Genomic DNA, 27,010 nt, shown 5'->3' on the forward strand with positions numbered 1-27,010 from the left:
CTGGAACTAGGGGCTGCAGCAGGTGCTGGCTTGCAGTGGTTTCCATCCCATACAGGATTTGCAGTTTGGCTCAATGGCTCTCAGCACCCCCGCGTGAGCGGCTGCATGCGGGGCAGGGGGCGCACAGGACTGAGGCGCTCCATGGTTAGGGGCGAGGATCGCGAGGAGCGGCAGCCCCGGGAAGCCAGCGCAGCGGTCCGGGGATTCCCGAGCGGGGCTGGCGGATCGCGGCTGCAGGGGGGCAGAGCACCAAGGCGCGGGGTGCAGCTGCCGGGCCAGGCCCGGGGCTGCACCGTTTGTTTCCACGCGGGGGGCGAGCCCGGGTGGGCGCGGCCGAGCCCGGCGGCCCCTCGCGCATGCAAATGAGATGCAGATGAGCCGCTCACCTTGGTCTCCTTGACGTGCTGCTTGATGCCCTCCGGGTACCACTGGACCCGCACGTAGCCGCGGCGCAGGGGGCTGGCCCGGCTCTCCTCGGCCCCGCCGGCCCCGGGGCCCCCGCACTCCGAGCCCCCCGAGCTGCCGGCCCCGGCCCCGGCGCCGCGGCCGCCCTCGTCCTCCTCCGAGTCGGAGTCCTCGCCGTGGATGAGGCGCACCAGGCCGAAGCGCACCGAGCCCCGGTAGCGGCCCGACACCAGGTCGTGCGAGAAGAGCAGGCGCTGCGAGCCGCCGGCGGGGGCGGGGGGCGCCGGGGCCGGGGCCGGGGCCGGCTCTGCGGGCTGGTCCGCCATGGCTCTCGGGCAGCGGCGCGGGCAGAGCGAGCGAGCGGCCGCCGGCAGCGCACAGGGAGGGAGGGAGGGAGGAGGCCCGAGCCGAGGCGCAGTCACTGCCCGGGGGCGGGGTCCGGCACCTCGGCCCCGCCCACCGCCGGGGAGCCGGATGCTGCGGGGGCGGGGCGGCGAGAGGGGGGGAGGGATGCAGGGAGAGAAGGTTGGGTGGGGAAAGGAGGGATGGAGGCTGGAGGGATGGAGGGAGAGGAAAGAAGATGAGAGGATGGAGGAGAGAGGAGGAGAGGAAAGAAGATGAGAGGATGGTGGGAGAAGAGAGGAGGGAAGGATGGAGGGAGAGGAGGTGAGGAAAGAAGATGAGAGGATGGAGGGATGAGGAGGGTGGGATGGAGGGGAGAGGAAAGAAGATGAGAGGATGGAGGGAGGGATGGAGGGAGAGGAAAGAAGATGAGAGGATGGTGGGATGGAGGAGAGAGGAAAGAAGATGAGAGGATGGAGGGAGAGGAGGGAAGGATGGAGGGAGAGGAGGTGAGGAAAGAAGATGAGAGGATGGAGGGATGAGGAGTGTGGGATGGAGGGGAGAGGAAAGAAGATGAGAGGATGGAGGGAGAGGAGGTGAGGAAAGAAGATGAGAGGATGGAGGGATGATGAGGAGAAATAAGGGGATGGGAGAGGAGGGAAAAGCAGGAGGGGATGGGAGAGGAGGGAAGGCAGTGGAAAGGGAAAGGGAAAGTGTGGGAGGAGTGAAGGGAAAGAATGGGAAGAAGAGGAGAGGAAGAAAGATGATGGTGCTGCTAAAGATAGTTTCAAGGTGCTTTCCAAACAGCTAATTAACCCTCTCCTCCACCTTCCCCGGGGATTATTATCAATTATCTCTCAACGCCCAAACCAAGATTGAAGCCCCCTTGTGCAGATGCTGTATGTACACGTGGTGAGAGACAGTGCCTGGCCTAAAAGAGTTCACACTCTGAATAGAAAAGACAGACAAAGGGCAGGAAGGGAAACAAAGGCCTGAAGTGACTTGTCTAAGGTTACACAGCAAGTCAGTGGCAGAGGCAGGAATAGAGCCCAGGCCTCTAGTCACCAACCCCATGAGCAGGGCCTCAAAACCATGCTGCTTCTCAGAGGAAAATCATCTAGTTTCCAGATCCCAGGACACCCAGCACGCACAGTTTAAATGCATTCCAATGAAACTGAGTAACTCTAGCTTTAGGGTCTACTTCAAAGTTCCCATTTCCTTCTCTCCTTGCCCCGCAGTTCCTTGGGGAAGCAGCACTTATACCTATTGGCTTCATATGCATTTTTTTGCCTTTCCTAATTCAGTGTTCTTAAGATTTTGTTTCAAGCAGGAAAAGGGCCTCAGCTAAGTTGTCAAGGGAGCAGCTCTGGGTCTTTTTATCTGGTCACTTTGGTCCCTGGGTATCTGTGGCATCACCTTGCAGCCCCATTGTAAGGCTTGTACAGACTCAGATATTGATGCTGCATCTGTATATATATGGCACTGAATGGAAAAGGAAATAAAAAAGACTGGCAACACAAATACAGAAGGGAAACAGGGTGGGAAAATGAGACATGGGTGGGTAGGTGTATCTATGTCCTCCGCCTCGCTCACCTTTCTAGCCCTTTCCTGGTCAGTCCTGCTGTGTACCAGCATACTGTGCTCTCCTACCTATGAGGATAGCTCCTTCTTGCTGCTGGCCCACCACTATGCAAAGAGCTCCTCTGTGCACCCTATCTGTCCTTCTCCACTATCGGCCCGACCTCCTGATGTGCAGCTTCCCAGCCTACAGACAGCAGGGGAGATGCGATCAGTCAGGGCTCTACAATCCTTTTCCTCTTCTCACCTCCCCTCTCTCTGCACACCATTGTAGTCAGTGCCCTGTCTCCTCCACTAAGCAGGCTTTCTTGTCATCTGTGGCTAGCTGGTGTGTTGTGCCTCGGGTGCACCCAGCTCTTGGGTTTGCCTGCTGGACTATGGCAATTCTTCTCCAAATCGCTGTGAGCTCCTGAGGCCAGTACTGTAGGATGTGTGTGACTGACTCTGGGTCTCTGGGAGCAGCTTTACGGGTTACGTTTGAGCTATAACGCACTAAACAGCTTGGGACCTTCCTGCTTGAGAGTCTGCCTCTCTCCATGGGCATTACTGCCACTGATACGCTAATGGCGGTGGGCCAGCCAGATGAGCCACAAGTTAATTGCGGGAGATCCGAGCAGGGTGTTCCCCAGGAGGAGCCCTCCCCTTTGGAATTTACTCTGCACATCGAGCTGCAGTATCCCAAATCTGTTGACCCTCAGCAGCACTATGAAGCTTATCTGGGTTTGGGGGGAGAAAGGGGGTTGACAAGGGCTGGTATTTGTGAGCAGGGCAGGTGTTGGGAGCTCTCTGTTTTGAGGAGTGGGTGTGAGGAGCAGCTGCAGGTTTTATTTTTTTCTGCGAGTGTATGTTAAATTTGCTTAGAGCCACCCTTCCCACCCCAGCCCAGCTCTTGAGGTTCTCCCAGAAAGCCATGTTCTGTACATTAGCCCCTGCTATAGCTGACCTATCCACCACTCAGTCTCCTAGTGGCGTCTGGGTTAGGAGGTTGCTCAGATCCTGCAGAACCAAGGCAAAGCCCACCAACGTAATTATTATCTATTATTTGTATTACATGGGTATTTAGAGGCTACAGCTGCGATCCAGGCCCCATGGTGCTAGGTGCTGTACAAACACATTGTGAGAGACAGCCCCTCCTCCCAGAGCTTACTATCTAATTAGACAAGGTAGACAAAGGGTGGGAGGTATAGAGAGGTCAGATAGCAGAGCAGTAGCAGAGCTGGGATGAGAACTAGGTCTCCTCATTCTTATCCACAAGTCCACAGTGCCTGCCTAATGGGAGTCTTTCCATTGACTGTAAAGGAAATTAGATCAGGCTCTTAACTTCCAGGTGCTCAGAGGGCTGGGCTCAGGGTATCTAAAAGTTTGCAGACAGCTCTGGGATGAAGACTGTGGTTGCTTCTCTGGCACAAGGGCCCTCCCTACACCTAGTTAAAACTTGTCTGTGCAGGAGACAGAGCATTCTTATCGGCCAGCCAAAGTCTGTGGAATTAACTCCCGTCAGGGACTAATGGCCATCCCAAACCTCACCATCTTCTGCTCCAAATGCCGGCACATTTCTTTGGCCTTGCCTTCTCTAACATAAACCTATAGCAACATATACATAAAGTAAGTCAATACATTCCAAACCAAAACTCTCCACTGGACATATTTCTCTCCCTGAAGAGAGGTTGAGAGAAAAAACGTGGGAGATGTTAGTCACATTGCTTAATGCTGTACCACTACTACAGTAAGACCCTGCATAGAATAGACTAGAATAGCTCTGTGTGAGTCCAGAGCCCTCTGGCGCTTTCATGTGCCATTAACAGGTGCTCAGAAGCTCCCCAGTCAATGGGGAAGAATTATGTTGTTTAATGGCTCTTAGAAGTCTCATTATGAGTTCAATATTTGGATTCAATGTCTTTAACTAGGTCTTCTCTGAGCTCATGGGGATCGCTGCTAAATAGGTCCTTAAAGGATTTGAATGGCCTAACTGTGGAAGGTGTAAAAGTTTCCACTTGCCAATGTGGCTTTAGAATATTTGGGCAGGCTTGCAAAACTATTTTGTCTGCTCCTTACTCAGCCAGAACCAATTTCTGTGCAGCAGAATCACACCGGTATGTGCAGGGCTGACTCAAGGATGGTGGGAAGGGTTAGTGAGATGAATCTTTGGGATACACTCCAAATCTGACCGACTCATTGTGCCGCCTGCTGCGGAGTGAAGCCCAGCTTTTCAACTGGAGCGATTGGTTTACATTTCCAAGAGCTGTACCAAAGAAAAGGGCTAGAAACGTAGCTTTAAAAATAAAATCAACGCTGCCAGTTTCCTCCATGTTTCTAGTGCCCCCGGCAGGAGAGCAGGACCCCCTGACATCACCAGGCCCTGGGACTGACTGTGCACTTTTTGAGGTTGCGCAAACAGATTCTATTGATGGAACGTAACTTTGTGTGCACGTTTGTTCTAGAGGCTTTGGGGCACATTCTGCTCCCGGTCAGACTACCGTAAATGTGGAATAATCATTGCCAGCGTTCCTCTGGATTTACCACAACATGACTGAGATCAGCACTCCAACCCTCTGGGCCCAGTTCTCAGGTCCATCAGGATTCTTTTGCACAGCTCTGGCAATGCAAGGTGTCCATAAAGCCGTTTTAACCCGCCACTTGGGAATTCCCCTGGGTGTGGTTGGGGGTGAAAAGGGCATAGCCAGAGCATTGCTGTGTCAGCTATTGCCAGCTGCCAGCATGGCTCCTGGGGGCATGGGCTGCAGGCTGTAAGGTAAGCCTTTTGAGGCAGGGACTGGCTTTTTGTTCTGTACAGAATCTAGCACCGTGGGGTCCTGGCCATGACTAGGTCTTCTAAGTGCTCCAATAATACAAACAAACAACAGTCATAATAATAACCACTACATTTGGGCTGCTCTAGTTTATGCCTGGGGACAAAATGATCCCCAGTTATCTCAAAATCAGGGCGCTGCAAAGGTGGAAAGCCACCTCCCCTCAGGTCCTGTGCCCGGCCTGTGCCACGTTCTGCTGGCCCTAAACTCGGGCCTAATTTCTGTCCCCTAAAGTGAAGGAATGTAGCATTTTAACAAGGTGGGGTATAGTCCTGTTGTTGTAGCTCCTAGGAGCAGCTCTGAGCTTTCAACATTAATCTTGATTCCATCATGAACAGAAGATGGAGGGAATCATTGTTTTCTGAGTGGGAAAGGACAGCTTCAATTGGGAAAGAAATTTTAACTCTCGTGTATGTGTCATGTTGATACAAAATGTTCATAATATGGACAAGGTGGGCTCAGAGCCTGCTAACCACGTGGAACTTCCATCCCTGTACTGTGGAGGGCAGGGACATGCCTAGAGATCGATGAGAGTGGGAAAATTGCTAATTATTTGCACACAGAGCAAGGTGGGTGGAAAGCCGGTATAAACTCAATGATAAAACACTCAGAGATGATGCTCAGTCAGATCTTGGACATTCCCAAGCCTCTCACTTTGAGCTGACAGTGCCCCATATAGATCACTCCATTGTGATAGCGGTGGGAAAGGCAATGGAGTGGAGTGTAGTGCTGGCTTGTATATACAGTGCAGTCATCTTCTGAGCATGACCACTTGCCACCCCTTAATGGGCGCATAGATGGAACAATTATGGGACAATCCTGCTCCCTTTGAAATTAGCAGGGTGGGTTGCCTTTGATGTCAGAGAGGAAATAGGATGAGGCCCTTTAAAGAGTGAAAAATGCCCTCTTGCTCGCCTAGTTAGGGGTTTGCACTCCAGCAAAGGTTTTCGTGTTGCAACATTTTATCCACTCCAGGGACACTTCCCAGCTTCCATTGACCGCACATACTGAGGGCTGTATTACACAAAAAATAATTAATAGACATAAATCTTGAGTCTGTTTGGACTCTGCCCTTATGCTGAGTGATTACATTCTGGAGAGCAGATTTTGGACTTCAGGTGGCAAATAGCCATTTGAGTCAAGTCGTCAAATTATGCAACTAACCAGAGTAGCAAGACGTGCATTTTAAAGGGATCAAATCAGGACAATTTACTTATTTACAGAGCAGTTGAGTGCTATGCATATTTCTGCACTGTACTTTTAAGTGTGCCTCTGAGGTGCTCTTAGTTGGAATTGAACTTCTCATGTCAGTAAAGAGCAGCTCCCCTTTGGTTTGTGACGCTACAGTCCAGTGTTTGAGCGGCTTCAAAGATGGCACGCGGCTGAATAGCATCCTTGGTGCTAGAACAGTGCAAGAAGGATGTTCCACTAGTAGATCAGGGGAGTGGGCATTAGGACTCCTGGGCTCAATTCCTAACTCTGCCAATGACTTACTGGAGAATCTTGGGTAAGTCAGACCAATGTGGTAAAAAATGGCCACTGATTTTGGGCTTGTCACTTTTGTAGGTGCCCACGTTAAAACATTTCAGGACCAATTTTCAGAACAGCTGAGGACCTGCAACGCCCATGTACCTCAGCTGGAGTTGTGATCACTCAGCATTTCTGAAAATGAAGCAGGTAAAGCTGGCCATCGAAACATGGAGCCACCTTGAAATCAGTAGCCATTTTAGAAAATGGTGGCCAGAACCTCATTGTGGCTCAAAACGCCCATGCCGATTAAAATACTTACCTACTGCCATGGGGGTGGTGTCAAGGTGTGGTTGACTAATGTTTGTAAAGGGCAGTTGGATCCTTGCATATAAGCTATCACCATCCTTGGCCTCTGCACAAAGGTGACATGTAAAATCAAGACAGGCTTCATATTTCTGGAGCCTGGATACTACACTGACGAGTGCATTAGAAATGCAGATAGTTACATACAGTTAAGTAAATACCAAGTTTATTTACCCTTAGGAAGAGTGGGTCAGATTCCCCGTTGGTGTAAATTGGCACATTGCTGGTGTAAACTGACTTCAGTGGAGCTGCTCCAGTTTGCACCAGTAGAGAATCTGACCCAGACTTAATACAGTATTACTTTGAGTGTTGGTTCCCCAGGTCAAATTAATGGCTGTGTACAAAGGCCAGGGCTCTCTCGATAAGGCTGCTCATGGGAATCAGTCGTGTGTGTGTGTTACAGCAAGGGATGCATTTCACAGGAGACATTTACAATGGACCCTGATGGCAGTGGGTGTCTGATAGCAACGGGCAGCCTTATTATGAAGAGCATCATAAGGAGGCAATGAAAAGCCAATTTATGTTTGCCAAGATTTTGTTCCTTATTTCTCTTGCTGAGCAACTTATGTTGACATCTTCTGTACCATAAAAAACACTCTTGTGCCATCTTGTGGCCAATGTAAATTGGCAGCTCATTGTAACTACACCTCTACCCCGATATAACGCTGTCCTCGGGAGCCAAAAAATCTTACCATGTCATAGGGGTGAAACTGTGTTATATCGAACTTGCTTTGATCCACCAGAGTGCACAGCCCTGCCCCCCCCCCCCGAAGCGCTGCTTTACTACGTTATATCCGAATTCATGTTATAGTGGGTCGCGTTATATCGGGGTAGAGATGTATCTACAATGGCCACCTGTAGCCATACAGGAAAATGTAGTAGGATAAAGAGTGATCAGAGATAACAGGTCACATTATCTGCCTGCCTGGCTGTTCCATTGCCTGCATTTTAAGAGAATGTCAGAGGACAGGGATCCCCACTTACAGAAAGGATGACAGGCATTTAACTTCAAACTGCCACCTATGAGAGAGCATCCCAGCCAGGACCCGTTCACTGTGTTTGACACATTTTAAAGGGTGGATAGTCGCAGGTGTAGTTTAGGGTCTGATTTTGCTCCTATTGAAGTAAGTGATTCAACTTTCATTGACTTCAAAGAAGTAGAGACAGGCCCACACACAACTGCGAAGCTCTTTGGTGCATGGACTTTTTTGTGGTCCATGCCTGTAAAGTACTATGCATGGCCATGGCCCAACTTGTCTTCCCAGTGCCAGCCTGAGTAGCTGGGCTGATCATGGTGACATTCTGGACATGACAAGGGTCCCATGCCAGGATGCAGAGTTGCTCTGCATCCCTGCTCCATCCTAATGGCTGGAGAAATCTCCATAGGAGGGGGATAAACTGGAGGCTCTACTGCTACAGAGAGCCCTGGCTCCATCCCCAAGGACCACTGCACCAGGAACCTGCAAGGACCTGTACTCTGTGGCACGCACATGCTGCACTGCCTGCTGGTGTTTTCTGTCCAACTGCTGCTGCATAGCTGATATGAAAGTGGAAGAGAGGAGAGGATTTTGGCCTATATAAGCAAATTCTAAACATCCCCACTCCTGCACTGATGGGCTCACAGTCATCACAACTTACAAGCACTGGCTTAGCAGGTGCTTATGACTCTGGTTCAGATCTGCAGCCGAGGACAAAACTGCTGTGAGGTGAGCAGAACTACACACTGTTATGTATGAAAACCATTAGCACCAGGCTCAGCAGAATGCTCCAAGACTCAATCAATCATAGCATATCAGGGTTGGAAGGGACCTCAGGAGGTCATCTAGTCTAACCCCCTGCTTAGAATTGAACTCACAACCCTGGGTTTAGCAGGCCAATGCTCAAACCATGTGGACGATGGAACAGATTTCTTCTCTTGCGGTTAGAGCGACCCTTGTGGGTCAGGGTTGAAGGCCCTGAGAGCCTTGGTTGAGGGATGCAGGGTTAGTAGGCTGCCTTTACTTCACTGCTCATGCTTTGCTTGTGTCAAAGCCTCAGACTGACACCCCTGCAGCCAGATACCTTCTACCAGCCTGAGTCACTGACTACATTTATTATAAAAGCCGAGTCTCCCCCGTTGGGTATTACTTCATGCGTGGCCAGGGATAGATTTAAACACACACTTTCGTGTGTGCGCGCGCATGTGCACACCTCATGAAAAGTTTATAAAACAAACTCCTGGAAATGGGGTCACTGGGGATATTCACTGGTTTTAATCCTGCTGGTGAATTTAGCTTCCCCAGTAGGTGGCGCTCTGTACCAGTTCATCTGCCTCCTTCTAGCATCCAGCTCACCCGAAGTAATAAGTGCATTGACACTGGGCCCAGGCACTAGTTGCAGGTGACCTGCTCTGCTTGTATAAGATGCAGGATGACCCAGTAATAATTAGAGCCAAGCCCATGTCCCAAAGTTCCAATTTAAAACCAAACTGTCCTGAAGTTTTGGGGGCTCAGATTCAGAGTTTTGGTTTATGGCCCAGCTCTCCTGGAAACCCTTCTCTACTTTCCCTCCAGGGGCTCCTCTACAGCAACCCCTCTCCTCCTTAACTACCTGGGTTGTACCTTGAGTTCACTATGCCCTAGTTCAACTACTCTGGCCTGGGAGAGAAAAGCAAATGAGGCCAATAGGTTGGTGCCCGGGCCCTGGGGAGAAGAGAACAGAAGCGCTCACTCCAGTTCACTGGGGCCTTGTAAAGGAGGATACCTGGACTGGATATTGGTTTGTGTTGAAGCTGCTTCCCTTGCTCAGTTTAGGCAGAAATGGACAAAACTGTCCCCTGATTTTTGGGCCCTTGTCCCTGAATCATGACCATCGTTGATCAGTTAATGATGACAGGATGGGCTTGTCTCTAGTTCATCAGTACCACCCTTTAACTGGCCATCGGTCAGGACAGAGCTCAGTCTCTGCCTATGCAGAGACCACACAGGGGTGTCCTGCACAATGATACGTAGCCCAGCCACTCAATTGCCCTTGCCCCACTAGGGTTGGCTTCCTTAGGAATTTGCCCTGGAGCATTAGATGGTGAATCAGGCCACTGAAAGAGAGGGAAGAAGTAGGGAGGGATTTCCAAGCCAGAAAAAAATCTTAAAAAACATCTTACAACCAAACTTTCAAGACCCAGAACTGAGCCCACCGCCACATCTCCTAGGCTGAGCCAGAATAATGGAGACAGGGAGTGACAACCCTATCGGGACTCTTCTCTAGGCTGATCTTCAGCTGTGCTCTGCACAATGATTTGTGGGGTGCATACCTCCCTCCCCCCTTTTGCCTGCAGAAAATCAGCTTTTGGAAAGTGGAATCCAGCTACGCAAATAGGACTCCAAAGATACGGACCAATGAAGTTCGGACTTTCCTGCATCAAATACGTTGTTTGACTGCTTCAGTTGTGCTGCCCAGAAAAAAAAAAGCATACCGGCATGGGGCAGCCTCTTCAACTACTAAGCAGCAATCCTAAGGAATCTTTAAATGCATTGAATACACTCCAAGCCTGGTGTGCTGCTGTGAATTTATTGCAGTAACAAGCAATCAAGTGCTACTGACAGCCCCATGCTGTGTTTTGGAGAAATGGTCATTAAAAGTCTGGAGGAGAGTTAGAAAAACAATCATTAGAGCAACTTCTCCACTGGCATAAACTGGCACATCATTGACATCAATGCTACTGCATCAGTTTACACCAACGGAGAATTTAGCCTACAGCTTTATTAGGTGCTAAATTCAGTTACACAAGCAGGAAAGCTGGATAGTTGGTTCATTTCAACTATACTCTCTGTATCTGCGCAGGTTATAAAGTAAAAACACGCTGGCCAATGAAATGCAAGGTAGAAATATTACATCATCGGAACCCCTCTCACTGGCAGATCTGCCCTGTTACAGCAAGATACTGTTACACTGCAAATCTTAAAAGCTGCTTAAATCCTCATGGGTATCATAATCATAATGCATTACAGCAGAGAAGGGAAGAAAGGTGCATAGATCATTATGGCAGATGAGACCCCTTGGAGACTGGAGGCTGAATTTATAGGTCAGTTAATTCCAAAGTGATGACAATAAAAGTGACGTAATTCTTTCCTTCTCCCCCGCAACCCCAAATTATAAACAAAACTGCCGGCTGGCTAAGTGGCTGGACCAATGGACAATAAAGAATGGTTGCAAACAGATCCAAAAATAACATCTCTGGGCCCTTTGAAGATGCTGTGGGAGCTGCTAAATATGTAAAGCTCTGTAAATTTCCAGTGCTCCGATTCTAATAGAGTTTTTGACCCCTCCACAGCTGCTAGATAGCGACAGGGAGAAAGGGACTGGTTCAAAACACCCTGGTAAAATAGCAGGATGGCTTTAACCACATTCCAACATGCCCTGTTCTGTTTACTTATAATGGGGGTAGGTTGGTTATTTTTAGGGCTAGTTGCTGACCATTTTGTTTTCTACTGGTTGGGTGTGGGTTGGGTTGTATTTCTGTTTGGATTCTAACAAAATACTAAAAGAGAAAAATGGTTTATGCTGGGGGTCACTTTGATTGAGACTTGGAAGTTAAACACATCCTGACCTCCTCCAGCTTTTCTTTAGGCACATATGGAGCCAGGTTCTGCTCTCCATTACTCCTCTTCTACATTAGTGTTTCCATTAAAGTCAATAGTGTGTCACTTCACTTTTACATCAACTAATTCCAAACAGGATCTGGCCCATGAGTTGTTGCTGATCTCCTTGCTGGTACCTTCCTTTATGCTACCTTGTGTCTGGAATATTTTCTACTACCGTCTCTTGCCTCTAGGAGGGCAAAATTCTGATGACTTTACTCATGCAATAAATCTCACTGCAGCCTTGCTCCTTAAATTGTACACTCCTTAGGGCAGAAACCTTAAGTCTGATTCTGATTTCACAAATTTTACATCATTGTAACTCTATTGACATCATTCGAGTTACTCCAGGTTGACACCAGCGTCGAGAGCCACATCTGACCATTTGTCTGTGTGTTTTGTAAAGCATCTTGCAGACTGATGCTGCTGTAGAAGTAGTTTTAGTCTGAAAACAACCCTCCTGCCTCTAAGTGCTACTAATTTCCTGATGCTTCTCTTTTCACCATCCCAGCCTGGTAACATGTTCAGGGTTCTGCTTTTCTAGGACTGGACCAAATTCTGATCTCTCTCATGCTGGTTTGACAGCAGCATGACTGCCATGGTTTCAATAGTGTTATCTTTTCACATAAGTCAGAGTAAACTTGGACTCCCTGTATTTCATTTTGTAAGTCACACTAGTCCATTTCTTGCTTTGCTGGGGATTGATAAACCATTCTACCTGTATTTGCCTACAGCCAAAACACAGCAATTGACTGATGGCTAAAAGCTCTGCAAAGAACACTACTTTTCTTAAACCCCCTGGGTCAAATGCAGCCCCAGTTTATGATGCAGCTGCAGTCTGTGATTGCACCAAAAGCAATGAAGTTACATCCGCTTTCACCATGGCTGAATTTAGCTCATTTAAGGGTGCAAAGCCTGTTTAAATAAATGTAAAGTGACTTCAAATGAATCTAGATTACATATTGATGTATTATTTCATGTTTTCTAGCTATGCATCTAGTCATTGGCTCTATCTACCTGAGACATGCAAGCAGCACTGAGTATCTAGCAATCAGCTAAAATGCTTTATCCCCTTGCAGACAATCACGCCAGGAAAGAAAAGCCTCATAGGATGCTTTTGCTGGCATGTCACCTTAAAGCCTCTCACCTTTCTCTGTGACTCATCAGGGTTTATAAACTTCTTAAAATTTCATCACGTGCTCTATAAATAACAAATATATAAGCAAGAGCTTTGTAAGTCACAGCAGAATAGAAGCAGTAGGCAGGTCAAAATTCACTGCTGTCTGTTTTCTCCTCTCTCCACTGGCAGGAAGACTGCAAGACCAGACCACGCCATCCAGAAGAACAACTTTCGGAGTTCTTACAAGAAACCGTATTCCACACACGCCTACAGGTAATTGTCTGCATTTCTACTGTAATACGTGTGGTACTGATTTTCTAGAGTGGAAAGCAGCCTTTAAAGAGGCCATCCTACTTTCCTATAATTGCACATGGTGCATTGTCTTGTAGAGCATGGAGCTTTGTTAAATTAAAATTTGCTTGCGTAGACTTTGATTAGAATGTGGATCCCACCATACTCCTTCCCCCCGCCCCCCCCACACTTTTAAAATCTGAGTGTGATGAGTCTTTGCAGTGAACAGTCCACAGATTAGATCTGGGAATAGACAGGGCTTTACTGGAAGAAGAATTTTCAGACCTAAAATTGTGGTTTGCGATGCAAACAAACCCTCAAGGTTTCTAAAAGGTCTGAGCCTTCAAACCCCAATCCAAATAGATGTACACAATAGAATAAAGAAAATATTGGCTTGAGTTGCCTGTCAGTGTGTATTATGAGCATGCTGGTTTATTTACGCATGGGCACATACATTCATGTACTGAAGGAATCTAAATGTTCATATAGTACATGGAGATGCAAGTAAGAGATAATATTTACATGTTCAGCCTTGGGCAGGTCATGTCACTGCTGCATGCCTCAGTTTCCCCAAGTTTGAAATGGGATAATGATAGAGCTGGGTGGGAAATGGTTTCCCCATCCCATGAACATTTGAGATTGACAAATTTTCCCAGCCTGAATTTTAACAAAAAAGTCAAAATCTTGACAATTTTAGCAAACTGGAAATCCTTAAAAAAATTGAAATGTTTCACTTTTTAAATTAAAAATGGTCAAAACATTTTGAAATTATCAAAAGCCATTTACACCAATTAACTTACATTTCAAAACAAAAAATGTCATTTCAAACCAGAGAATGAAAAGGAAAGCAAAAAAGGGCAGCCTTTTCTCAGTATCACTGACTTTTGTCCTAGACGGGCCCCAGTGGTGATCTTGGGTGGGCTTTCCAAAGTTGCCTAGCTGATTTAGATGCTGAATTCTCATTAATTTCTATTGAAAATTGAGTGTCCAAATCCCTTAGGTGGTTTTGAAAAATCCCACCCCTTGTCTATAAAAGTCTCTACCTCAGACATCTTAACATTAGTGATACTGTATGTGTCTTTATATGGTACAGTAAAATGTCAGAGTTACAAACTGACCGGTCAACCACACATCTCATTTGGAACTGGAAGTACACAATCAGGCAGCAACAGAGAGCAACTCCCCGCCCCCCCCCCCCCCCCCCAAAAAAACCCCACACCCTCTCCCCAAACTAAAAACCACAGATACAGCACAGTACTGTGTTAAACGTAAATTACTAAAAAATAAAAGGAAAGTTAAAAAAAATTGACCAAGTAAGAAAACTGCTTCTGTTCTTGTTTCATTTAAATTAAGATGGTTAAAATCAGCATTTTTCTCCTGCATAGTAAAGTTTCCAAGGTGTATTAAATCAATGTTCAGTTGTAAACTTTTGAAAGAACAATCAGAACATTTTTTCGGAGTTATGAACATTTCAGAGTTACGAACAACCTTTATTCCCTAGGGGTTCGTAACTGAGGTTCTACTGTACTGGGCAGAGAACTGCTGGAAGGATTTCTGATGGAGTGGTTCCTTGCATGAGCTGACCAATAATTGACAAATTAATTTATCATGACACAAATACTGACAGATATTAACAGGGAGTGAATTCCCACATCCATAGTCCCTATGACTGCTGCAAAATTGGCCCAATACAATATTAATGATTCGTGGGGCCATATTTTGAAACCCTTACGTTAAATAGTTCCTTGTTCTACAAAAAAATCCCACTGATGTCAATGGGACCACTCATGGAATAAGGTGTTACTTACTGTGAGTAAGGGGATGAGACTCTAGCTTTATATATTTACTTACATATTTTTCTAGGGCTTGATCTGGGGGTGCGCTGAGAACCTGCTCCAGGAGTTCAGCACCTCACAGGATGAAGCCATTGGTGTGTATATTTCTATCTAAAGAAACTCTTATTGCATCCTCTGGGGTATATCTGATTGGACCATTAGTCACCATAAATGGTTAATCCAATCAGTACAATTGACTCCATAAAATTCAATAGTAAATCTTACAAATACTATTAAAACCATAGACATTGTAACCTCTCCTAGTAGTTTGACCATTGCTAAATTTTACCCTTAGTCTATGATCCAAAGGACCATGAAATATCCATTTCTAAAATTATCTTTGAAGTGAATTAAATTAGGACAAAGAGGCTCACAGTCCTTATTACACTCACATCTTGATGAATAGAAGTAACTCCTAAAGACATGGACAACAGAGGCATTAAATAATTAGCTGCATTTAGACACAGAAAATAACTCTCACTGATAGAGATATACCTATCTCAGAACTGGAAGGGACCTTGAAAGATCATCGAGTCCAGTCCCCTGCCTTCACTAGCAGGACCAAGTACTGCCCCTGACCAAAAAAAAATAAAAAATAAAAAATAAAGTCACCCCCCCTCTCCCCACAGATTCCTAAATGACCCCCTCAAGGATTGAACTCACAAGCTGATCAGGACAATAATAAATAAAATGATAATCAGGTGAACGTTGAAATAAAATGAGTGTTTAAAGAATTTTTTAAATAAAACCTGATCGCACGTGGCTTAAACAAGCACAGTTAAAAGATCTGGGGTGCTTAGAGAAGACACTGTCCATCTGTTCATAGCCTGGGTCAAGTGTTAAATGGTTGTGACTATTAGACAAAGGACAATGGCACATGAACATTTTTGCAGTTCTCTTACTATAAATTCAGAGGGTGAAATTCTGGCCTCATTGAAGTCCATGGGAGTTTTGCCATTGATTTCCAGAGAGCCTGGATTTCACCCTTTGTCCACAGCAGTCAGAGTGGTAAGGGTATCACTGCAGGCTTCCGCACAGCAATCTCCTGTCACGTGTAAAAAGACCTCCAGGATTTAAGAGAGTTAATGTCCTAATCGCTGTCTCATCGGATCTCTCCTCCAGTTCTTCTTTCGCTCTGCAAAGCACACTCGCTGCACGCACATATACACACGAATGTCACGTTGTCAGAGTTTGCTTCCAGAGCTCAGATGCTGGCATATTTGTGGAGAGACTGTATTAAACAACCACCACAGACACCCCAGGCCCCGCATAGTAAATATAGCGATTCACCGTAACTAGAGAAAATAGCAGCACTTGACTAATAACACCATGCAGTCCTATTTTGGATGCACTGTGGCTGCTGGCAGCGCTTTTGTTTGTTTTGTTATTTCTGCAAATCCTATTAGCCTGTTGCCAGCCTATAATCAGAAGGGGAGGCCAGCACCTGTCGAACAATAATCGTCAGTGACCTGGTCTCATATTTATCACTAGAGTTGTAGCAATCCGTTATAATATTCAGCTGGCAAATCATTCAGAATGCACAGAAGTGCATTACACAGGGTCAGCTCTCAGGAAATGTTACCTATGATCTCTGCCTGAGGGAGAAGTGATTTATCAGACATTTGCTCAAACTTTCTGCACATTTGTATCTAGTGTACAACGATCTGACAAATAGTTTTACTGATTTGGTTTGATCTCTCTCTCTCACACACACACAAGTTCGGGGCTATTCCAAACTAGGGATTTGGTTGGGCTATATAAAGTAGACCCTGCCTGATAAGTCAGGCAGAACTGGCTGTGTTTAGTCACTTGGGAGTTAGAGATAACCACAAGATCTGAGTTCAGCAGCCTCAAAGAATTCCCTTTGTATTTACCACTGCCAAGGCCTGTCTCCTCTCCAGGCGGGACACTACAAACCCATAAAAAGGGTTGGGGGCCAGTGGCCAAGTTCAAATCTGTGTCTGCAGCCAGCTCCCAACTTCCTCAGAGTTTGGATGGACTGAGTTTAGGGCCTGATCTCTGGAAGGAAACAGAAATCACTTTTAAATATATTCTCAAAATCTCCCTCTCTGATGGAGAGTCACACTGCTGGGAGGTCCTACCACATCGTCACCTGGGGTCCTATGGCCAGCAGTGCTGTGCTTTTCTAATCTCCCGCCAGCTGGGCACTCACTGCTCTGCTATTCCTTGCATAGCTCAGTCACACATGTAGCATTTGCTCTCTCACTGAAGCTGCCTTGTAAAACCATCCTAGGAATTTACTAGTCCAGGCCCGATATCTACCTCCACTTATACCCACCAGTTAGGTGCATTTCCTGCTGCACTCCTCCCTTCCCACCCCTTGGCATCTATATTAGACTCTCAGCCAGGGAAACAAAGGTGAGGAGTAAAGACGTGTCTAAGGTTCACCTTAACCAGCCACATCAAAATACTACAAGTTGTCCTCCCTACATTAGGATGTTGCACCATCTTAGCTAATGTGTGTTAACTCTCTGGTTGTAAACCACAGGTTCTTCCTAGTATAGACACAGCCAGAGAAAGTACAGCAGAGTGGACGCTGGTGTAAGTTATCTGCTGAAGGGGCTAGAAATAGATGTACATCACAACAGCTTAGGCTCATCCCTGAATTTGGCCCAGATTGGCTCCTGTGTATACGCTAGAGAACCTCAGCAATCTCTAGAGAGAAGTCTGTGTAGCTAGATAAACGGATCTGTAAAGCTGTGCAAACTCCGAGGAGCTTGGAGAGAATCCAGGAAGCCACAGGAACCATTGGCTGGAGATTTTTCGTCTTTTGCTAACCCACAGTGCATTCCAGTGGCAGGCCCTGTAGCCGCTGCTGTAGAATTACAGACAGTGCTAAACAGCATCTGCCGATAAATTCCAGCATTTCTCCCAAAGTCTGAGCAACAGCCGAAGCCATTTATCTCTGGCAACTGAGAGCCACAGACCTAATGCCAGCATCTCAACCTGCCCTCACTAATGGAGTCACTTGTGGACTCCGCTTGCCCCTGACAATCTACCCAGGGAACCTGCTAACCCACACACTGTACAGGCCAGATGCTGGAAAAGTTACAGTCACCTCTAGCCTGGGGGGATTCAAAAAGACAGCCTATACCGGTGCAGACTGTTTCCTTCCCAGTGTATTCTCTGCCCATGCACATGACATTTGCCCACGCCTTTATAGGCGCTCCATCTGCAGCTCATTTGTACTACAGGAAATGCATTTCCTCATCTTAACTAATCCAGACTGGAGCACACAGGAGGCTGGGGGCAGTCTGGAAGCAGGTGGGCAAACCTGCCCCACAAAAGGGCACTCAGCAGCGCTGCCCAGGGGAGGGCAGAGATCAGCATGTGTGTGCCTGAGAAGAGAGAAGGCAATGCCAGCCCTACACTTCCAGGAAGAGGCAGTTGCTTGGGGGTGGCTCTTCTCATCCAGGCATGGACACTCCCGATAGCCTCAGCAGCTACTGGCAGAAAATTGCCTAAGAAAACTGCTTGCAGGAGCTCTGTCCTGCTAAGGGGTTTTTCTGATAGGCTGAAGGAGGTTCCTTCTTTCAGCGACACCCTCTCCAAACCCTCAAGTTCTCTCCCAGACCAAGTGCCTCCAGAGTTCATTCACTCTGCGGGTCACTCCCCGCCCCCCTCGTCCCCTGCCTTGACCCCACTTCCTCCTCTTCTCAAAGGGGAAAAAGCACTGGGCTCTGAGCCCCTTCACCCAGCTCGTTAATTACACGATTACCATAAGAGCTTCCCAGAAAGCAGAAGATTGGCTTGACAGCATTAAGGGCCCAATCCTGCAAGCTGCTCAGGGCCTCCTGCGAGGGGTTGAACTCCAAACGCAAGCCAGAGAGAGTTGTGGGTACTCAGCAGGAAAGACTCAGCGCCAGGCAGGATCAGGGCCTAAGAGTGCTTTGTTGAGTCACCAGATCCAGCTTTTTGGTGACCTTAGAGCCACCTTCCCTCCCCCCGCTCACGTCAGCGCATAACCCCGCCCGTCTCACCACTTAACCCCGCTGGCTGGGCCCCAAGCTGTAAAAGCCATTTCTCATCCCTCCGCTCTGTCATTAGCGCTCAGCGCCTCAGCAGCCAGGTGGCTGGCTTTTGTTCCTACGCTTCAGCTGCCTGGCAGGTGGGAGTTGTTTGTGTGACCTGTCCCATGCCAGAGCCCCATTGCCGTGAGCGGAGGCCCCGCATTTGCATTGGGGCAGCGATTATGTCTGAGAACCCGAGTGCGTTTGCGCTGACAGGCTGGGTGGCCGTGCAGGCTCACGCAGGGCACGGCGTGCATATATAGCGCGGGAGGCAGGCTGCATAATCCAGTATGTGCTTGGCAGGTATTTTTGGCCGGTTGACTGATCCCGCTGGAGCATATTTACTGAAATAGAACCTCGCTGACGACACTGGTGGCCAAACGGAGGAGACGTTTACAGAGGACACCAGAAATAACGGAGGATGTCCGTGATCAGCGCCTTGCCTTTCCTGAAGCCCATTCACCTGAGGCCTCCGCGGAGCTCGCCCGGACGCCAACGCCGCCACACGCTTCCCGCCAGCGAGTTCCGGTGCCTCACTCCCGAGGATGCAATCAGCGTATTTGAGATTGAGAGAGAAGGTAAGAGCCCTCCTTCCCCACTAGCTATCTGCCTCAGTCCTCCTCAGCCAAAGAAACCACAGTACTGCCCCTGGCCTTAATTCAGAAATACACCTGACGCTGGCGTGCAAGTGGAAATGTCCCTCCTTCTGCAGGGGACCAGGGCTTAGCACCGCCGGCAGGAACAGCGGAGAGTCGTTATAGCATCTGTCTTAGAAGCTGCGGCCCAAAGTGCTTTACAGAGCTAACCAAGTAGCAATGGAGACACAAATGGAAAGAGAATGAGTGACCCGTTTACCTCTCCCCCAGCGTCTTTAGTGTCAGATCTGTTACAAGCCCCAGTCAGTCAGTCAGTCAATCTGTTTGCGAGGGTATTTGAAAACTCACCTTCCCCCGATAAAGCCAGCCAGCACTCCCCCCTCTTCCCACAAGGACAGGGAGAATCAGAGGTGGAGGCAGCGTTAGGTGTGCTGGAAGCCAGGTGTTATAGAGTGGAATCCACTTAAGGGCCTGTTCCTGGTCCCAGTGGAGTCAATAGCAAAATTCCTAGACTCCACAGAGCCACACTGAAGTCACATTTATTCACATACCAGCACCACTGTGCAGAGAGGCTCCCTGCAGCAAGGAAAGCAGCATGCGCCTTGGGGTACATTAGAAAGCACTTGGCCCTCTTATCCTGCCCTAGGAAGGACTTTTCACCATAGCAGGGTCAGTAGGGCCAGATTCCACTGGGAACAAATAACCCTTTTCCTCCAGGTGGGGTGTTCCCTCCTTGCTATGCGCTTCCGACACTGAACACTGAAGCCAGCTGGGATATAAACAAACAGATTAGTCAGAATCAATTTTTCAGTCTTCAAACCCGAGAGTTACAGATCAAGTGCTCATTGGAGCCAAGAGCATTTGTAGCTAGCCTAGTTCTTCTCATGAGATTTCTCTGGGTCTGCAAGACCTGCAAACCATGGACCGCATCACCACTCGGGTCTGGGCTGAGTTTGGCCATTTGTTCCCTCTTGCGATAAATTTCAAAGGAAAGCCAGGAAACCTGCTAGAGAAGGGGGGAGTAATTTCCATGCGACAGTCAGCAATGGCCCACGGCAAGAGACATCCTGGCATAAGCCTGTAATGTTCCAATGAGAACTTGCCACCTGCTGTGTAGAAGGGAGGGGTTTCTACTAGTGACGACAAGACCAGATTCTCCATCGCGTCATTTACACCCAGGCAAAGGGAGAACAAAGTGGATGTAAATACTTCCATGCTGATCTCCTTTGCACAGGTGTAAATGCCTGCATGAGATACAGGACAATGGAGAACCAGGCCTGGAAATCAAAGCTGGGAGGAGCCCAGAGCAGAGGGAGAGAACTACCACAGCTCTTACCAGAAGGCAATATATACTTCCCGCATTCTCAAACCCTAAACACAAAGGCTCAGATCCACAGATACTGACGTACCTAAACTCAAGACTTAGGCACCTAAATCCCAGTTTTGGCTCCACTGTGATGCACAAAACGCCCTAAATTCACTCAGGGCCTATGTTTTCAGAGCAAAAGTTCCCTAGACACCTGTTTCTGCCTCTAAGCATGTGCACTGCTGCGTTCCTCCAGGCATGTCCTGTCTAAGCCCCAGAGCAATTCATGAATCAGGGGAAGACAGGCATTCGGCACCCAATCCAGTAGGCATGCTCGGAGGCTGCCTCCCAGATCTGGTCCCATTCAAAATCCAGCTGGAAGAGGTAATGGTGATCATACTGACCACCGTATAACTGGACTGCAGAATCATTCTCTCAGTCTTGGGCCAAAGAGAGACAATGATTCTGTAGCCCAGTGGTTAGAGCGCTCCTGCGAGGTAGGGACCTCCAGCTGTTTGGTATGGGGCGAGGCAGGTGCCCCGTTGCTGTTCGGGGATCGCCAGCAGAGATAGGCACCTACCTCAGGGCTGCAGAGCACCTATGTCCAAGAGGAGTGGGGCTTAGCGCACACTTCTCTCATCGGAATCGCCCATTGACTACGTTAGGCAGCTCCACTCTGAGCATGCTGGCTTTGTGGATCCCAGTCTAGGGCGCCTGGCTCTCCCTGTTCATTATATAGGGAATCTCGGTGCCTAACTCAGCTTTGTGGATTGCCAGGTGTGCCTGTGATTTTCGATGCACCTAAAAGTTAGGTGCTGGAAGGGTCAGAGTTGCAACCTCTAAGTCCCTTTGTAGATCCCACCCAAACGGCTTTTACCTCTAACCAGCTTTCCCTTTTATTGATCATTTCCCAAGCTGTAGAGATAATCATAACATTTCAAGACCAGTGTTTTCCAAATCAATTAGCAGGAACTTTGAAACTATATAAATATCTGACTGGTTTTAAATTGAGTGCTAAATGCTGTAGGAGTGACTCAGAAAACCCGCAGGGAGAGCACAGTGAACTAGCGAGCCTTAAAGCAATGGCCCGGATCAGAGATGTACTGATCAGAGAACAGAGCAGGCACAGCTTCCTAGAACAGCTCTCCTGCTTGGGAGAGCTGAGGGCTTTGCTTTCTCAAGTGTGAAGTGCCCAGAAGATGTATGGATGAGAAGGGGAATCCCAGTCCTTTCTGGCTTCTGGAAGGAGAGATTGACTTGAGCCACAAAGTTCAGATCTGGATTCAAACTTCCCCAAAGTTCATGAGCACCTGGATCCAGGACTTTGGTTCACACCCCTCATGTTTGTTAAGCTCCAATTTCCAGCCCATCATCAATTAGTCTGAGGTTCTCCCAGCCTAAGGGAGGCTGCAGTGTAGCTCTGAGAGGCTGTTCCCTCTTGACATTGCCTTGTTTTTATTCTTCTCTAGCATTTATCTCCGTTTCGGGCGACTGCCCCCTTCACCTGGATGAGATCCGCCACTTTCTGAACCTGTGCCCTGAGCTGTCGCTTGCCTGGTTTGAAGAAGGCCGACTGGTGGCTTTCATTATAGGATCCCTTTGGGACCAAGAAAAACTCAGCCAGGTAAGAACCAGCTCCTGTTACTGCATCTTGTCTCCATTTCCTGTCCATGCTAGGAGAGGATGATGGAGCTTTGAGACAAGAGGGTGGAGTCCAACGTGCATAGGCATGACTGTAGTTATTGGGGGTTACTCCAAGGGAGCATGTGACCCGGGTGCTGAGCACCCAGGTGCAGGGAAGGAGAGCAGGGGCTGCTCCAGGTACCTAATTAGTTCAGTTTGTAAGACACCCTTTTTATATTTATTTCAAAGGGGCGGGGGAGGCTCCATTCTCCAATGCCCTACAGCTTTGCAGCCACGGTTCAGCCCCATCTGCCAAGAGGGCTTTTCCGTTTCAGAGACATCCACAACTCTTGGGGCAACAGGGCTTTGGCTAAGTGCCAGAGTAAGGCAGGCTCTGTATTGCTCCCTGCACATGCAGATCCCCTCTTCTCTGTTCTAAGGGGCTGCCACCTTACAGACTAGAAACGGAGAGGTAAAAAATTCCCCCTCGTCACCTTTCATTCACAACGTGGCTACTATTGAAAGCCCAAACTCAACCCACTGTTAACTCCATCAAACTATTAACTGCAATACAAACAGGGCCATTCTCCTACTTCCTGCTGATTCAACCTCTCTCTTCTGCAAAGCACTTTACAAGCTAATCGATTTCTACAAGCAACCTGGAGTGAGTTCACTCCTGGAGAGAGCTCTCTTGCAGTATTAATTGCTACAGGATAAAAATAAGTAGAAGAACTGAGTTATTGCTTTGGCATTAAAATGTGTTTAATATTAAAAAAACAACCTCTTTCCAATTACAAGTAATTAAAAGGGAAAGGGCTCTGTAAGCCTTTGCAGGGGAAGGAGCACCCTCTAATCAGTTAGAGCAGGAAACTAGGTGGCTGGACTCCTGGGGCGTATGCCTGGCACTGTCACTGCCTCTCTGGCACCCTGGGCAAGTCACGTAGGACCTGATTTTCAGGAAGGGCTGAGCCGCCACTGCTCCAATTATAGTCATTTGGAGATGGAGATTGGGGGGTGGGGACTGGGAGCACCACACTGAACAATCAGGCCCGAACTGCTTCGTGTCTCAGTTTCCCACTCTGTGAAACGGGGATGACTTCATCTATTCAGGGGTGTCACGAGCCTTTGGGTACTGTCTGCAAAGCACTTTGTCCTTGGACAACACCTCCAGTAGATCAGGTGCGAGCCGCAGCTGGTGTGCGTCTGCCTACTCATTCACACCAGCTGAGGGTCTGGGCCATTACATCTGCAGCCCAGTCAAATGAGTGCTCTCGACAGAATGAGAGGGCACTGCGGCAGCGAGCGAACCGCCAGCTGACACGCTTTCCTGTCTCCTCCCCCCCGGCAGGACGCACTGACTCTACACAAGCCCGGTGGCACCACCGTGCACATCCACGCGCTGGCCGTGCACCGCACCTTCCGCCAGCAGGGCAAGGGCTCCATCCTGATGTGGCGCTACCTGCAGTACCTCCGCTGCCTGCCCTACGTGCGGCGGGCCGTGCTGATGTGTGAGGACTTCCTCATCCCCTTCTACCGGAAGTGCGGCTTCAAGGTGCGGGGCCCCTGCGAGGTCACCGTGGGCTCGCTGGCGTTCGTCGAGATGCAGTACCCCGTGCGTGGCCACGCCTTCATGCGCAGAAACAGCGGCTGCTGAGATGGCGCCTTCCCCCAGCTTCGACGCTTCTCAGGCAATGTTAGGGGCGGGTAGCCACGTACAGGGAGACAGAGCTGCGCAGCAGCCGCTGCTCTCCTTACAAGCAGCATCCATGCTCACTGCTTACTTTTGTGCCTGCCTGGTATTCCAGCTGGCTGCCTTTTAACTAGTAGCTCCAGGCCCAGCCCACTTGCCTCTTAACTGGTCCTAGCGCTGACCCAGCCATCGAGCTTACAGATACGGCGCGAAAGGCAGCAGAACCACAGTAAGCACCCTTGCCTCTTCGGTCCAGAGCTCAACAGGCAGGCTCCATAAGGCTACAGCTGTTGAGTTGGACCTCCCCAGGACAGGCGTACGTCAATTCTGGCTAGCCCAAGCCTCCCCTTTAGCCCCTGGCTTTAAAAGCAGCAGTGGGAGTAATAAAGCGCTGAGAGCATGTTATGCAATTATAGAAGGGGGAAAAAAACATTGCTTGAGAAGCAGCACCACATGGATCAGTTCATCGATTCCCTGTTTTTGTTCTCTTTGTCAAATGCTCCAAGGCCAATAACATGAGGCAGGCATGCGGCAGACACCTCTTGGGGGTCTCTGCTGGGAAAAGCCGTCCGCGCCGTCTCATGCTAGTTGCTCGCTACCATGTTCTGCTGTGATGCATTAAATGGAATCCGTGCTCGTATGTTCTGTACATATGTGAGATACATTCAGCTACGCTAGGCTCCAGCAAGTCCCCTTCCTCCCTTGCCCTCCTGCTGTTATAGGTTGACAGCCAACAGACGTGTGAGAAATCCCATAATAATGTAGGCTCAGTGATGGCTACCCCTGCTCCGACAGACTAGGGCACCAGCTTCCAACCCAATATAGGAGATACTGTCCCCAAACCACAGCATGCTCAAAGCCTAAGGGAGAGCAAAATAGAACATGGGACTGAATGCTCTCTAAAGAGCCCAGCAAGGAGGCTACGCCACTGGATAGACATTCCCATCAACTCCCACCCCCAAATGGCTATTAAGGGTGGGAGTTGATGGGATTAAGGCTATTTTCAACAGACCCTTTAAGGTATATTTGTGGTCCTTATCTAGTGAAATCCAAAGCACTGCTAGAATGGCTCCAGAGAATCACAGATGAACGTCGTTCCCATCAGATTGATCAGATAATCACACAGGGTTTTGCAAAATCCAAACATGGCAACACCACTTGGTTTATTCCTTCAGAACAAGAGGGTACATCAGCCCGCACTCCCTCCCTCATCCCACGGACCAGTGCTGTGTAGAGACCAGAGCTCCTAGCTCACGCCATCCTAGTTCACTGGAAATATGAAAGCCCCTGGGAACACCCTGTGCTGTTTGTCAGTTCTTTTGTTCATCAGCAAATAAAGGGTTTATTTGTTGTGTTTTCTAATTGGATTCTTGTGCGCGTGTTTTTTCCTGGAACACAATTCAGCAGCCGGTAACAGCGGTAGATAAAGGGAAGGGTGCAGAGTTTGGTCTGCACACTTGAGAAGTTACATCAAAAAGCTAGTGGGCCACAAAGCATCTTCCCCCGGCCGTTTTAGCTAAGTCTAAAAGCTAAGGGAAGGTTGGAAGTATCCAGCCTGAGGCACAAGGGAACATTTGATGCTAAGATGGAGTGTGAAAGGGAGAGAGGTAACCCCCCCTTCCTGCAGGTATACTGCAGGATGACAGCCCTTCACTCTGGAGTCTGCTGCCTTCCCTTGTTTGGCCCTCTGAAGCAGCCTAGGAGGCGGTCGTTGAGGAGAGAATTGTGCGGCCATTCCTTTCCATAGGGCTTCAGAAGCCTTATCTGCTTTCCAAAGATATCCAGCCTGTCTCACCTTCCTAGCCTCCCCTAGCAAGAAAAGCAAAGTCAGTTTCGCCTGCCTGGACTTTGGTTTAAAAATCTGTTCTGAATGAAATCAATCCTTTCCCAACAAGCATCCTAGGAATTTACAGCAGAAGGGAGGGGAGAGCGGTTTTGTGCAGGATGGAGGAAATGCAGCCCTACCTTTCTGGAACGTCCCTTGTAAGGAAGGACAGATCAGAGCGCTCTCATACGACCGGGCTGCTGGCAGCATACCACAAATACAGTAACACTTCACATGCAGGCTGCCAGTGGCTCCCAGCATACCTGGCTCTCCCACACCAGGGCCAGACCTGCCTGCTCTATTCTCACCCTGGGGGCAGTTTGAATTTAAATCAGGAAGGCCATTATTTCCATCCACCCCACCCCTGCTCCACGGCTGCAGCCCCTCCCACCAGACCCTGCTCACTGTCTGGAGTTAACCCACCCTCTGCCCTTAGCAGGGAAACCGCGCCCAGGGTCTATGCTAGAAAACGTTGCTGTTATCGTCATGTCGGGTAGAGACCAGCCAAAGCCCTAGCGTGGTGTTTTTCTAGACCAGCCAAAGCCCTAGTGTGGACAGAGTCCTTTCGCCAGGATATTTTTTGGGGACCTGGTAGCTATACTGGCAAAAGCATGTGTTGCCAATGTAAGCAGTGTCGACACTAGGAGAGTTAGTTGGTATAGCTACACGGGCAAATCTTTCCTAGAGTCGACTAGGCCTGTGTTAAGGGGCAGCTCTGCTCTTGCCGCTCAGCCTGTTACCGCATGAAGGCGCTTGTTTAAAATCCCATAACAGGACCTTTGGCCAAGAAGCAAGCACAGAGCCTGCATGCGAACTTGCACCAGCATGGAATTCAGACAGGACCTAGGCCGGGCTCTCTGTGCAGTACAAAAATTGGCCAACTGCTTGATCCCAATAGTACAGGGGACAGCTTCCACTGTAGGAGAAGACTGCTGCAGAAGCATCAAGGACTGCTAGTGGCAGTCAAAGCAGGCAGCATTTAAAGCCTTCATGTGAGAAAGGGGAGATGGCAGCAGCAGGAAAAAGCAGTTGGCACTAGCCAGAGTGATGGGCAGTGCAGCTCCATTTATCACCACACGAGGCAGACTTGAGTTCTGGGACTGTAAACG

The 27,010-nt window shown here is 48.7% G+C and overlaps 2 protein-coding genes across 5 annotated transcripts in view; one reads left to right on the forward strand and one right to left on the reverse strand.

The window, feature by feature from the left end:
- UBE2O (ubiquitin conjugating enzyme E2 O) overlaps positions 1-746 on the reverse strand; it is an 88,207-nt gene extending 87,461 nt beyond the window's left edge. The window contains exon 1 of the mRNA XM_054047317.1: positions 387-746. Within this exon, the coding sequence (XP_053903292.1) occupies positions 387-731 (345 nt within the window). The 5' untranslated portion in view covers positions 732-746. The remainder of the gene's footprint in view (positions 1-386) is intronic.
- AANAT (aralkylamine N-acetyltransferase) lies at positions 531-25,443 on the forward strand. Of its 4 annotated transcripts, none has more exons than XM_054047319.1 (6): positions 531-620; positions 12,894-12,977; positions 14,859-14,925; positions 19,165-19,439; positions 22,233-22,387; positions 23,735-25,443. In XM_054047319.1, exons 4-6 carry the CDS (start codon positions 19,283-19,285, stop codon positions 24,038-24,040), a joined length of 618 nt encoding a protein of 205 aa, XP_053903294.1. In that variant the 5' UTR covers positions 531-620; positions 12,894-12,977; positions 14,859-14,925; positions 19,165-19,282; the 3' UTR covers positions 24,041-25,443. The 4 variants fall into 4 exon arrangements, with proteins under 4 accessions (XP_053903294.1, XP_053903297.1, XP_053903295.1 ...); XM_054047320.1 differs by having other exon boundaries at positions 610-638; XM_054047321.1 differs by lacking the exon at positions 531-620 and adding an exon at positions 8,593-8,674.
- Positions 25,444-27,010: the final 1,567 nt, after the last annotated feature.

This window comes from Malaclemys terrapin, chromosome 13, assembly GCF_027887155.1.
Source record: "Malaclemys terrapin pileata isolate rMalTer1 chromosome 13, rMalTer1.hap1, whole genome shotgun sequence".
Lineage (NCBI taxonomy): Eukaryota > Metazoa > Chordata > Testudines > Emydidae > Malaclemys > Malaclemys terrapin.

What these genes read in the sequence shown, in the direction of transcription:
- AANAT (XM_054047319.1), top strand. Translation starts at nt 19,283, where the DNA reads ATGTCCGTGATCAGCGCCTTGCCTTTCCTGAAGCCCATTCACCTGAGG. An exon ending in ATTTGAGATTGAGAGAGAAG is followed by an intron (nt 19,440 to 22,232) that starts GTAAGAGCCCTC and finishes ATTCTTCTCTAG; the next exon opens with CATTTATCTCCGTTTCGGGC. An exon ending in ACCAAGAAAAACTCAGCCAG is followed by an intron (nt 22,388 to 23,734) that starts GTAAGAACCAGC and finishes CCCCCCCGGCAG; the next exon opens with GACGCACTGACTCTACACAA.